General features: G+C 32.0%; 1 protein-coding gene across 1 annotated transcript; it reads left to right on the forward strand.

The window, feature by feature from the left end:
* On the forward strand, positions 1–5,440 carry LOC139521480 (acetylcholinesterase 4-like). Its single transcript, XM_071314955.1, is given in 4 exon segments — positions 1–43; positions 4,585–4,804; positions 4,848–5,157; positions 5,159–5,440. Coding segments are annotated over 4 exon segments (855 nt in total).
* The last annotated feature ends 9,381 nt before the right edge of the window (positions 5,441–14,821 follow it).

Below are 14,821 nucleotides of genomic sequence, written 5' to 3' on the forward strand. Positions count from 1 at the left end.
ATGATTTACACACAAATCTTCCTTGTGGTACGAAATCGTCAAGGTAAGAAAAACTTAGGTAAATAAACAAAAATACTAAACTCCGAGGAAAATCCAAAACGGAAAGACCATAATGAAATGGTAAATCAAGCAAATGGATAACAATTGCCATATTTCTGACTTGTTAAAGACATTTTCTTATGTAGAAAATGGTGGATTAAACTTGGTTTGAAAGCTATCTAAACCTTTCACTTGTATTACAGTGGAATACAATTCGATTATATTGACAACGATGTGTGCCAAAAAAAAACCCAGACACAATAGGTACAAATGTTAAAACAATGGCGACAGCAGTCACCAATGTGTTATAATCTTAATCACTTTAATTTGTAAACCAACCAATTTATCAACAAAGAAAAAAGAAGGACCTAAAGACAAAGCACATAAGTAAAAACGAAAGACAAGAATACAAATTTTACCATAGAACAATAACGCAATGACGGGATGTATAAGTCCTGAGCCAGGTCAAATGGATATTGCCGAAATAGACTTAACTGTATAAGTAATAGTTTAATAAAAAATAAAAAAATACTATATAACGAACATGAACACATACATGTATATATGGACATGCATATAATTGATATGGTCATAATTATAAAGGAGTAGGTCCAGTAAGACCCCATTTTGGCCCCAAAATCTAGCAGTTTTACAAAATTGTTAAAATGTACACTTTTAGTTATTTATTGAACAGTAAAATGCTTCTGCTACATAAATATAGGCTGTTTTTTTCACAATACAAAGCACACATATCGGGTACTAGCACCATTAAGTCATGCTAAATTACTGAAATCTTCATAATTTTAGCATTTTAGTTAAATTTTAGCATGTAAAAGGAAAGTAGCCGCATTCGTGTACATCCTTAATACTGAAATGTAAGTTGTATTTTATGATAATACATAACATATATAAAGGTTGAGGATGAACACGGATGCGGCCACTTTCATTTTTGACAAAAAACATCTGAAAAGTGACATTTTTCGGCATATTTGGTAGATTTTTCATGTTTCAGCTTGAATCGGTGCGTTTTTTATGACTAAATTAGTTAAAATCTTTCACTTACACTAATTGATTCAAATAATATAGACACTTAAGTGTTTAAAAAGTGGTCAAAGTCTTTCGTCAGATGAACCTTAAATTTGAGGCCAAAATCGGCCCTTACCGGACCTACTCCTTTACTGTTTACAAAACTTTGATTTTATTTTAAATACGAAGGCTTTTTTTTTACCTCAGGAATAGATTACCTTAGCTATACTTGGCAAAATGTTTAGGAATTTTTGGTCTTTATTACTCTTCAACTTCGTACTTTATTTCGCCTTTTTAACTGTTTTTTATTCAAGCATCACTGATGAGTCTTCTTTTGTAGACGAAACGCGCGTCTGGCGCAAATACCCCCAAAAAATCAATCCTTTTCTATATGATGAGTTTATTTGCAACCATGGGTAATTAAAAAAACATTAGAAAAAATCTTGACTATTTTCAAACATACGGTCAGTAGCTAATTGTGAGGAACAACTATTGTGAAAACATGGGGATTTTTTCTACATTTTGCTCGTTCACGTGCGACGGTTTTATTCTACGAATCCGATATTTTCTAAACGGGTTGATAACATGAGTTAACTCCCGTACATCATGCATTTGACTATTTCAGTTCAAGTACATTTCAGTAGCGACTATTATGAACAGTTTGTGTGGTGGAATTGACACAATTACCAAATTTTAATGCCATTACAGAGGAGGGGTTTTATATGATTGGGTCTTATAATCCGTTGATTTCTAAGGTTTGAGTTTGAGTGTTGTTTATTCCAGAAATGCGCTTCGAATGAATTAATAAAGTGCATTTTTATTTCAAAGGTCTGTCAAACAAATCTGTTGATCTACTAATATGTTTTTTTTTATAGTTCAACATACTATTAGGTGTTTTAGGGAAAACCTCAATTTCTAACCAACATTAATAACAGAATATGGCTAATTTCATTCAGTAAGACACTGATTAAAGAAGTTAAGAATTTTGATGCTGACGAAACGAAAAATGCCCAATGAAAACAATATGCTGTTTATATTTATGTCAATTCTGTTAACTATTGTTAACTCATTTTTCCCGATGTTTTTATGAGTGCGATGGTATAGATTGTGCAAAAATAAATTTTAAATGTTGATACATAATTTGTGTATAGCAGTTGCTTCAATAGCATTTATTTATCTCTAATTTTGTTTCGTCTACTGTTTCACAATTTCAATAATAAGTTCATGGAAAAATTTCTGATTTTCCAGTATTATATACCTATTTTTATAATTATGAAGAAATAAAATAGCGAGTGAGTCAAAGTGTCTTTTAGTGTCTAGCGCTTTCATTCATTTATTGGGACTTGTGAGGCTTAGTGATTTGGTTGATGAAGTTTTTACACGTTATATCAGTGTTGAACTTGTAGTTTATCATTTAGCCTCGGTGTTAATGCTTTAATAAAGTAAAACGAATAAGTGTTAAATTGCAGGACAAAACATCATAAGTTTGTATATTTAAAAAAAAACTGTAAAATCCATTTGTACGCACTAAGAAACAAGAATAAAAGCTCTGCGAGTCATCCATTTCTTGTTTCTTAAGCTCGCCGAGGCATACCATTATTCTTGTTTCTGAAGCTCGGTTCAATAAAATTAAAATTTTCATAAATGTACAAATATTGTATATTTGAGTTGAACGTACGAACATAAACAACCTTGATCACATTCGTAAAATATGTCTCCAACTTTTCACTTAAGAATTGATTTTTACAAGGTTGATGAGCGTTCTGCTTTCATCAGTAAACAACGTTTAAAAATACTACTGAGATTTTTTCATTAAAATACAGATCAGCATGTTTAATCTGAGATCACAGTAATTTCGTAGTGCATTTCTTTTAGACAATGAATAAAAATTAAATAGTGTTTTTACAGGTACAAATTGTACATGTATCACAATTATAGAAAACTTCGTCGGCTCTAACTCAAAATATTGACATTTTTATGTTAAGAGGTCATGAAACCTTTTGACAGCTTCCGAAATGCTAGTTTTTACCTTTTTTAGCTGCACCAAGTTACTACTTTACTTAAAAATTCATAACCCTTTTTTTCAGTGAAATTTCGTCCCCATCCTTGCTATTTGAGGCATTAAACATGAAAAAAATAAATTTGAAAGGGATATTAAAACGAATTTGGCAAGTACCACACTGTCTACAATAGGGACTATATTCGTGGACAACGAAATTCAAAGGACAATAACTGTGTTCCCGGAATGTATGACTTTTAATCTTTCTCAATTCATTTTATGACAATGATGATGATGCCGCCCTTAACACCATGATTGCGAAAGTGCAAAAGTTTTAAACACCAGTAAATGATTTTAAGATTATTTTGTTTTATCTTTTTGCTGTTATGAGGACTTAGTCTTCTATAAACCATGCTTGATCGTTGTTGAAGGCCATACGGCGAACTATAGTTGCTAAAACAAACCGTGCTCATTTATATATTTATACTGAAACGGTTCCTTGATTACCTATTGAAAGACTGAAATATTTCTATAGAAAATATCAAATAATTTGGTTTATTATTCATACTTTCTATCAACAATAATTTGAGTTTGTCTACTTATTATCCCGCAAAATTAAGATTACTCGGATTAAAATCACGGAGCTCGAAAGGGATATAATGTTAATTATTCAATTTTTGCTACAGAAAGACCAAAGAAATTAACAACTCTATGCCTTGATAGTAAAATTAGAAAACAGTCTTCAATTGTATTTGAAAACCTTGTGTAATAAATTTGAATGATTGGTTCGTTAAGACTGATAATCAACTCTATGCCTACGTTTTTATATCTTACCAAACAATCAACTCATGCCCCTCAAGAGAGCAGTGAAATATATGGCAATGTCTATAAATACAAAATATTTTTATTGGAACAAAATGTAACCAGATAAACACCAAGCTACAACAGTTCTACCTGTACATCAGTAACAAAAACGTATACCATTTTTACTTTGGACGTGAATAGCAAAACGCACACACTAAAGAAAATTTTAAATAGGACAAATGAAAATGGTCAACTGATCTGACCGACAGCGCGCAAGAAATTAATCGTCTGTTTTACTGACATTGCTTTGCATTCGTTTAATTAAACCTGTAATTTAGATGAGTGTTGATCTTTTTAAATATCTATATCATATATATCTATTGTTATGTTCTGTTGTATACGACATTTTGAATTTACTCATGAATGTCCTTGGCAATAACAAAGGACCTTGAAGTCTGTAAACGTCAGCACTGGCATGTGCATGAACATGCATCAGCCTTCTGGAAATTCACTATCTTGAATAAATTAAGAAAAGAGCAAAACACATGTTAAAAACGCATGTTTTAACAAATGTTACAAGAGTAATTATAAAAAGTAATTTTGTTGGCATTCCAGAATAGTTGTTAATGTTATCAGTTTCAATCTTGGAATCGGTTCATCAATCCTCATATACTTGGAGAATGTTTGTATCGTGCTTTCTTTTAATTGTTTTTTAGTAACCAATTGCACATCAGTAAATACAAAAATAAAAACGAAAAGAGGAAAAATTGAAGGGTTTACTCAGATTGTGCTTGGTAAAGAGATAATTACATGCTTAGGAATCCCATATGCCGAACCTCCAGTCGGACATTTTAGATTTAGGAAACCTGTTCCAAAAAAGGCCATGGAGAGAAACAAGAAAAACTCAGAAGTTCGCCAAATCGTGTCCACAGCCAAGTTATTCTAACTCTTATATTCCAACAGTCACTAAAATAAACAGTCAAGGTGAAGACTGTTTTTATCTAAATGCATGGATCCCACAAGGAGGATGTAAACGCAAACATACAATGGTATGGATTGAAGGAAGGGGATTCGTTGTTGCGGATGTGGCCCGAAGTAATCCAAAGGCGATTGCTGCATTTACAGATACTATTGTGTTCACAATTAATTATAGAGCTGGGCCATTAGGTTTTCTATATATTGACCACAAAGAATCACCTGGTAATATAGGACTGCTTGATCAATCACTAGCAATCAAATGGATACACGACAACGTGAGAAAATTTGGAGGAAGAAAACATAAAATTACTTTTTTTTGGAAATAGTGCCGGTGGTGCTAGTGTGAATTATCACATGTTATCCAAGTTTTCGCGACCATATTTTCAAAAAGCAATCATACAAAGCGGAGAAGCTCATTCGAAGAAATATTTCTATTCCCCTTCTGAAGCACTTAATGCTGCTTATACTTTTGCCGCGGATTATAGTTGTAACAAAACCAAAGTAGAGGAAACAATTAAATGTCTACAATCATTTCCAGAATCATTTATGAGGACATTACACGCTACCCATATGCCGAGACCTCCATGGTTTTGAAATTTACATTTACCTACAATTGACAAAAATAGGTTCATTTCTAAATCACCAACAAAGCTCAATAAACAGCCTCTTCCCAAGCATATACCAGTGTTGCTAGGGGTTGTTAAAGATGAGACATCGTTTATCCCTGCTTTAGAAGGCATCATTGAGACAGTTATTTCGAAGGAAGAGGACTTTAGATATAGACTTCGTCAATTGTTTTATCGTCGTCCATTCCTACCAGGAGAACCCCAGTCATACCTAGATGTCTTCATAGACATAGGTTATTGTTTAACTTTAAGATACTATATGAAATAACATTCAGGTTTTCCTTCGTTTTTATATATGTTATTAAATAACTTTTGCGATATGTAAACAATTGTTAAACTGTATTTAGATCACTTATATTTTCAATTGTGTAACTATATACAACAACCACGACTCATTTCAAACAGAAGAAAAAAAATGATTTAATTTAAAAAATTTACAAAAGGTAATATTGACAACATGTATATCCTATATGTTATAACACAGTAAGATATATTGAAATCATAAGATTAAAATTTTGTGTCTCTATATATGTTACAGAAATTTTGTAAAATTACTAAATTTTCAGACAATTTATCAAATGCCTTACCTTGACAGGCATTATATAAAAGAATAAAAAAACTTAAATTAGTCATCTGAAATGATTGAAGTTTTGAAACAAAAATCACCAATTAGGTAATTCGTATAAAAAGTATCTAATTGAGATACATAATTGCAAACATTGTATCAGTCGCCTAACAAGAGACATACTATTTTACGTCCCAATCATAAAAATAGCGATTTTTAAAATACATCATGAAAAAACAAACATATTACCTCCTATAAAATTTGTTTCACATTGAAATGCTGTGTTTGGTTGTGATATGATTGCTTCAAGGGAATTCTTGATCAAATAAGGCGAAAGTACTATTCCGATATTTAAATCTCGAAAATTGATTAAAAAGAGACAAATCAAAGTATTCAATTAAAACATGAGGGAATTGCATGCACTTTTTAAAAAGCGATGCCGGGTGCGTCAACATTCGAAGATCTACTTCAGTCTGTAGTTTGCTATGATAAGCCATAGTATATATTAAGTCAACATGCGCATGCTTAATTAACTTGAAACCTTTGGTATAACACGGATATATTTACTGTTTGCAAAGCCTAATGTTTTTCCAATGCTTAACAGAAAAAAGTATTAACAGATCTGAATGTCCGCAAACGATGTATTTAAAATAAAACAAAACAACTCCGATATGATGTGGAGCAGCACTTGCCGTCCAAACATTTTAAGAACTAACACATACATGTCGAATTCAGTCCTATGAGAAAAAATCAGTAATTATAAAAAAGAAGATGTGGTATGATTGCCAATGAGACAACCGTCCACAAGAGACCAAAATGACACAGAAATTAACAACTATAGGTCACACTACAGCCTTATTTATTTATTATTATTATCAACTCTTATTATGTGAGAGTTAAAATTTAGTAATTATTATAGATAAAACTTACATGTTTTTCTACACTACCAATTGCTAAGTTTTTGGTTAATATTTCATTCGATAAAATAGTTTCAGGAATAAAAATACCTAAATCTTACAATGTTTTCAGGCATTTTTCAAAATACTTTCATTAAGAAAATACTAATTACTAATATTATAATGAAAGTGTACAAACCGTCAATGATGAAAATGTATATATGTAAAGCATAAAGTTAAGAGTTTAATTAGAAGCATCTATCATAAAACATTTTAAAAAAGCAAATACAAACATACTTATACATAATATGTATAAGTATGTTTGTATTTGCTTTTTTAAAATGTTTTATGATAGATGCTTCTAATATGATACTTGTAGGTTCAGATATTAATTACAAATGTGGTGTTATAGAACTTGCGCAGACTCTCTCCTGAGTTAACCCTAGTAATCCAGTCTACATGTATTCCTTCGACTATAGGGCAACATTTGAATCTATACCTCCATTTTTTGGAGTTCCACACGCATCTGAAAATGACTTTGTCTTTGATGCGCCTTTGATAGACAGCGGCAACTACTCTGACACAGACATAATTGTCAGCAGGAGAATCATGAACTATTGGACAACATTTGCTAAAACAGGGTATTTATTCTTTCTTTCAAAATTTGTTTAAAGTCTGGTGAAAACATTTTTCTTAACGGAACATTTGTTCGAAAGCACCCAAAACTGCTTGATTTCCCATTGTTTATGACCCAATATCAACATTTTGTGAACGCTTTTGTATATTTTACCAAGAACGATAATATATTCTATAGTTAAAGATATTATCGTTCTTATTGCAAGTTTTCATGTAAAACATTGCTTAATAATATATCAAAGAAACAGACGGTGCTAATGACATCCAGTCCAAATTTGAAATAGAATCGTCAAATAGACCTGTAATGTTAAAACTATTATACTGAGCCAAAAAAGTTTAGCAACAAAAATATGGAATTTTATTTTATTACAAAACATAGCAACATATAATTTTAATAATAACATATTGGAATTATGACATGTCAGAAGCAACATGGATGTGTATCACTCACATTGAAGCGCGGGAGAGTCAAAATGCGGAATTGAGTATAGTGTTATTCAAAATCAATTTCTTATCCATGCCCTAAGTGTACCTATGAAGGATTGGCAGGCACACCAGTAGCTGCCCTTAATCAATGCACTACTTTTGTGGCCTGAAAAAAACCTTGACAATAGTTTTTTTCGTCTACGAGATATCGACCTATCCTGTGCAGTTGCAATTTGTCGATATCTGTTTGTTAGTTTCTAAACTGTTGCCTTATGCACATTAAATCGAGCCACGATGTCAGCAACACTCATTCCGGCATCAACCATTACAAGAGCTTTCTGACGGTCATTTTCGGGGAGGCCTGGTTGACGCCTCATGCAATTTTTTCAAAGGTGTATGTGTATTTCTTACCAATGGTGTGTTTCTGAATGTTAGTGAAAAAGATTTTTTTAATGTCGTTTAAAAGAACAGGTACAGAAGGTCAAACATCAATTCCACGTGCACGTGCAAAGCTGAAATGGCGCGAAATCAATCACCACGAAAAAAGTAGGACGGTTTTAAATTACAGGATTATATCAATGATGTTTAAATAATTTTTTTCCAGAAAGAAAATGAAAAAAAAAGTGTTGCTAAACTTATTTGGCTCAGTATATATTTTGCACAAAAGGTCGTTCAAATGAGCACTTATCTTTTGTTAAGATATATCAGAAAGTTCTGAATATTTGTGAAATGAAATTTATTAATAATTATAATATAAAGAATATCTTAAACACAATACTGTTTTATAAACAGAATAACAACAAAATAAAAAAAAAAAACAATAAAATTAAAAAAAAAAGAATACACATACAATTGTCGCTTTAACAAATAAATAAAACAAATAATTGAATGAAGTGGAAAATTATCCTGATAAGAATAAACGGCTATGCAGGAATTTGTATCTACGAGACAGCAATACACCAAACGATGTGTGGAGGTACACACAAACTACATATTTATACAACATACCAAGCTTTCATATAGTACCCTATATTTTAGTAAGAAATGCATCATGCATCAAATAAGTATATCTCTTTTCGGAAAAAAAGTTTTGCTGCAATATAGAACACTGGTGTGAGGTAGCTACGGTAATCCCTCGTCCCATTCATTTCTTGTGTCTCTTTTTTCTATCAATGAGACACTTTATTAACCTCCATTTTAACAATAAACGATTAAATGGTTTCTCTATTTACAGTTGTTTCGGCAATTAAAGTTTATTATCTATGTACATCAAGTAACTGACTTTTAAGATGTTCAATCCCAATGTCTATTTTCTGTTAATATAATTTTCTTTTTTATTCATGATACAACTAATAAAGATCTAGAGTTATACATTATGAAATGATTTCATTTTTGTCGTAGAAATCCAAACTTCTGTACAGACACTTGTGCTGATTGGAATATATATAATTGTCGGGACAGGAAGTATCTGATTATTGACAGTGCTTGTGCTCAAGATGGCAAAAGACTGAGGAAATCACAGTGTGCTTTCTTAAAGAAAGTACTTGCGCCCAAGCCCTGATTAAAGCTTGATTAAAATCTTAAAACCAGTTCTATTTTAATAATTTTATTTTATTGTCTTTCACATTTTCCAATTAAACCGGGTTTATTTAATATTGTGAAGATATAGAATAAAATGAGACAACTATCTGCCAAATCAAAATGGTGTTGTTATCAATTATAGGCATAGTACGGCCTTCGAGATCGATTGTTTAACCGATTGTCACATTGCTGGGGTAAGTGTTGACAGGCAAGTTCGACTACTCGGACCACTAGACCACAGAGCCCCCTCAAGAAAAGAGAACCCCACGTTGACAAGATGTAAAACAATTCAAACCAGAAAACAAACGTCATAATTTATGATTAACCAATAGAGCCCGCTCTGAAATGTATCGCATGCTTTACTTATCATTGTTGTCATTATGATAAAAGTCTGTAATTAGAAGGTTTCAAATACAATCACTATAATCAATGATCCATTTAAATAAGGTAAAGGTAGGTGAAATCCCATCAAAAAGACATTTTCATCTTAAATAATAGTGTTCCCATTGCTGAATTCCTGAATAATGAAAATGAGGTCAAAGTCATATGGACCCTGCCAGACAGACAGGTTCATCTTACATTCTTTCCGTAAACCATATAGAATGAAATTCAAAATAGTGTGGCTGTGACCATTGATTGACACATTAAATTCATCCATTGACTGGGACAATTTAGGTGAACGTTTGTATGTAACAACCACTGCTCACTATGTACTTTTTAAAGACACTTAAACTATGGGGTCACCAAAGGTTCTCAACACCTTAATAAAGTAATTCGAAAAAATAATCAGAAATAACACGATGTTTTGATTTATATCAATTATATAAATCAAAACATAAAGGTTATTCCTGATTAATTTTTCGAATTATTTTATAATTAAAGGCGTTAAGAAACCTTTGGTGACCCCACATTTTAAATGTCTATCGTAGTTACGTCGTGAACAGTGATCGTTACAGACAAACGTTCACGTAAATTGTCCCAGTCAATGGATGAATTTAATGTGTCAATCAATGGCCACAGCCACACTGTTTTGAATTTCATTCTAGAAATTGCCTCTTGCTCGTGGTCTAATCTAATAAATTGACAAACTACGAAAACTTATTATTGATCATTGAACCATAAAATGAGGTAAATGTCATATTTACCCCGCCAGACAGACAAGTATGTTCCATACATAAGGAATAAAGCAACTTATGCTCACATATCTGAAAAAACATAAGCAACCACAAAAACTTAACATTTTCCAGTGAACTATGAAAATAATGTCAGATGAGACCTGCATTACGTATATGTATCACCTACAATCGTTTCATCCGCTAAATAAAGGGGCATACAGATAGTTGTGTTTTGTGTACTATTGTTTGTATGTTTTCTTTTTAGCCATGACTTTGTCAGGTTGTCTTCGACTTATGAGTTTGCCCATTGGCCCTCATTTTTCTTTTTAAAAATCTTGTGCATGTATAATTATAAGCCATTTGTAAAAGTCTTATAAATATTTGTTATTTTTTAACAGTTTTGAGAATTTAAACTTGTCAATGATAAAGCTATGAAAAGTCAAGAGAAAACATTTTCCCGCAAACATTTCGAAAACAAGCACATTGACCAATATTTAATTTTTGCTCGTTTGGTTCCTTTATTAAACCACCATCGATATATACTAGTGTTATGCAAAGCTTGTTTTTTTAAACTGAGTAGCGAACTTCCTTCAATGGTTTTACATTTGTCATTTGGGGGCCTTTTTTAGCTGACTATGCGGTATGGGCTTTCCTCATTGTTGAAGGCCGTATGGTGACATATAATTGTTAATTTCTGTATCATTTGGTCACTTGTGGAGAGTTGTTTCATTGACAATCATACCACTTTTTTTTTTATTGACCACGTAACTCAAATCACTTAACTGTGACATGAGGTCGAGGACAGATGAACCCTATCAGACGGATATGCATACGTTGAAAGGAATACATACACCAATTATGGTGATCATATTACTCATAATAAGCGATAATTTCACTCGACCAAAAATGATTTTTTTTAAAGCAGTCACTAAACCATAAATTGAAATATGTAGTCAAAAACATTAGACATATGACAGACGGTCCATTTCATCATCAAAGATGTACTCAAAAAACAAAAAATAATATAGGAATGAATAAAGGCAACAGTAGTATACCGCTGTTCAAAACTCATAAATCCATGGACAAAAAACAAAATCGGGATAACAAACTAAAACCGAGGGAAACGCATTAAATATAAGAGGAGAACAACGACATAACACTAAAATGTAACACATATAGACAAAATCCCACGAGAATAACAAATATAACATATATATGTTCCGGACCATATGAGTATTTGGACCATACGCGTATGGTCATGACCATATGGGTATATACTCATATGGTCCGACCATACGCGTATGGTCGGACCATACGCGTATGGTCGGGGTAATTAACACTCTGTTACAGTTTACTTTTAATACTTCTAAACTCTTCATATGGTATGACCGTTCATTCAAAAGACGCTATCATATAGGTAATTTTATCGTTATATTATAATAAAAAGATAAGCTAAATAAAAATAAGAAGTTTCACATTGTTAATTTCACTTAATTGTCAAATTTAAAGTAAACACATTTTTTACCGATGGTCATTACCGATGGTCATAACCGATTTGTTATTACGAGTAAATGGCAATATGTCGACTAAAAAATTAAATTCCAAAAATTTCGTAATGAACTGTTACATGATAAGAAGTCACTGGAAAGTAGCATACTATTAGTTTATTTAAGTTGTGTTGTGAAGATGGTGTATTGCAGTCAACCATTTTACGATATTTGAGATCTAGAGCTTCTTAAAAACACTGTAGACATCAGAATTGCCAAAGACCTCGGTATCACTGTACGCAGCTGCAAAAAAGGCTTGTTTTTCACTCGCAAACAAAATGTGAAAATGAAAAAGATCGTGCACAAAACTTGCAAATGCAAAAAAGCTATGATACCGTGTGGAAGTGAATGTCATCCAAGCCTACATGCACTAATGTAACTAGCGATGAAAACTAACTATGGCATCAATATTAAATTTTTACATAGTTTTTTTTATTATAAAATTAAAAAATTGTCATGTTTTAAACCATCACTGTTTTTTTTAGATAAAGTTCTTGTATTATTGAAACGTTTATAATGTAATTTGGAAACATAAATATACCTATATGGTCCAAATACTCATATGGTCCGGCCCGTTAATAACCAAACGAGTATTATACTCATATGGTCCGACCATACGCGTACGGTCGGACCATACGCGTATGGTCGGACCATATGAGTATACGCATATGGTCATGACCATACGCGTATGGTCCAAATACTCATATGGTCCGGAACATATATATAACATCAAAACCAAATACATGAATTTGGGATAGACAAGTACCGTGACACGTCTTATCGCAATGTGAATTTACACTCAAAAATAAGAGAAAACAAACGACACAACGTTATAATGTAATACACACAGAAACGAACTATAATATAACAATGACCATATTCCTGACTTGGTACAGGGCATTTTTAAAGGAAAAAATGGTGGGTTGAACCTGGTTTTGTGGCATGCCAAACCTCGCACTTTTATGGCCATGTGAAATATAACATCAAAATGACAACACAGGACTACAATATAAATAAATTGGAGAACACAATTGACAAAGAATCACACGAACAACAGCCAACAAAAGGCAACAAGTTCAAAATTTTAATACGCCAGAAGTGTATTTTGTCACACAAGACCTATGTGTGACGCACAGATACAAAAGTTTGAAAGCCGAAACGAGTACAAAGTTGAACAGCATCGAGGACCAAAAGATCAAAAAGGTTGTGCCAAAAACGGCAAGGGTTTTCTGTTAAGTTACCAGAAAATCCCTATAATTTAGAGTAATTTATACTTTTGCAAACAGTAAATTTAATAAAATGAATATTCAAAAGATGTACATGATAAAGCTGAAGTATTAACTAATTACAGGAAACAACTGAAATACATTTACATAACCAGACATTTGAAACACAAAAGTAGACACATCCGAATACGTTTTAACCTCTACGCCAAGTGACGTCCTATTTGAAACTGAAAAATGACGAAAAAATGACGTCATTTGAATTAGTAAAACAGAGCATCAAAAAATGAAAAATGACGTCACATAAGAATGAATAAGATAGAATTAGGATTAATTTAAGATTATATATTTGAACTAAATACTGATATTGCATTTAATAACAAAGCACATTTTAATTCTTATTAATATAAAACTGAGGTAGCAATTAACTATATTATAAAACTATGTCAGGTTTGTTATGAATCTAACTTCAAACGTAAAATGTCGTACTGATTACTTTGAACGAAATCAAATCTGATAAATGAAGGCGGTGATTAATTTTCTTTACCATAACACAGATGTTTTACCCGTGTTAAAAGGACATGAGCTACGAGATATAAAAAATATCAAAATATGATTTTTTTTGTCAAGCATTAATGAAAGCAAAAAGTGAAAAATAATTCGCTTTGAGAAACCAGTTTTGTTCAGTTATGTCAATATAAGCTAAGAAACATCGCTAATGAATTATTTTCTCAAAATGAATAATTCGACAGCATTATATGCTTATTTATGTGACCTTCAATTTATCCCATTAGCTAGAGATAGGTTATGCATGAAGTAGGCTTGCTTATTCATTTAAAAGAAAAGATTGTCAATATTAGAAAGGAAACAAGGGCAATTAAGGGCAACAGTAGTATACCGCTATTCAAAAGTTATAAAACGATTGAGTGAAATCAAATCCGGGTAACAAACTAAAACTGACAGAAACACAAAAACAAAGGAACAGTAGGAACACTGCAGTTCAACAAAAACAAAAGCCAACATACATAGATACAACCTATTTGATAACAACTGTCATATTCCACACTCGGTACAAGACATTTTAAGAAAAAAGCTGGTGGGTTGAACCTAGTTTTATGGCAGCAAAATTTCGCTTATATGACAATTCTAAAAAAACATATATCGCTTAAATGACAACACTACATGTGCGTGACAGCACAAACACATGCAAGAGCACTCATCACAAATAAACGCACAAACAAATACTAGTAATATAATAGTTAACACAACATGTAAACAACAGAACAACAACAAACATCTTCCATCAATGACATACACCTAAGGACACATATATTTATGAAAACAATACCAAGTGAGATAA

The sequence above is a fragment of the Mytilus edulis genome, chromosome 4 (genome assembly GCF_963676685.1).
Source record: "Mytilus edulis chromosome 4, xbMytEdul2.2, whole genome shotgun sequence".
Taxonomy (NCBI): domain Eukaryota; kingdom Metazoa; phylum Mollusca; class Bivalvia; order Mytilida; family Mytilidae; genus Mytilus; species Mytilus edulis.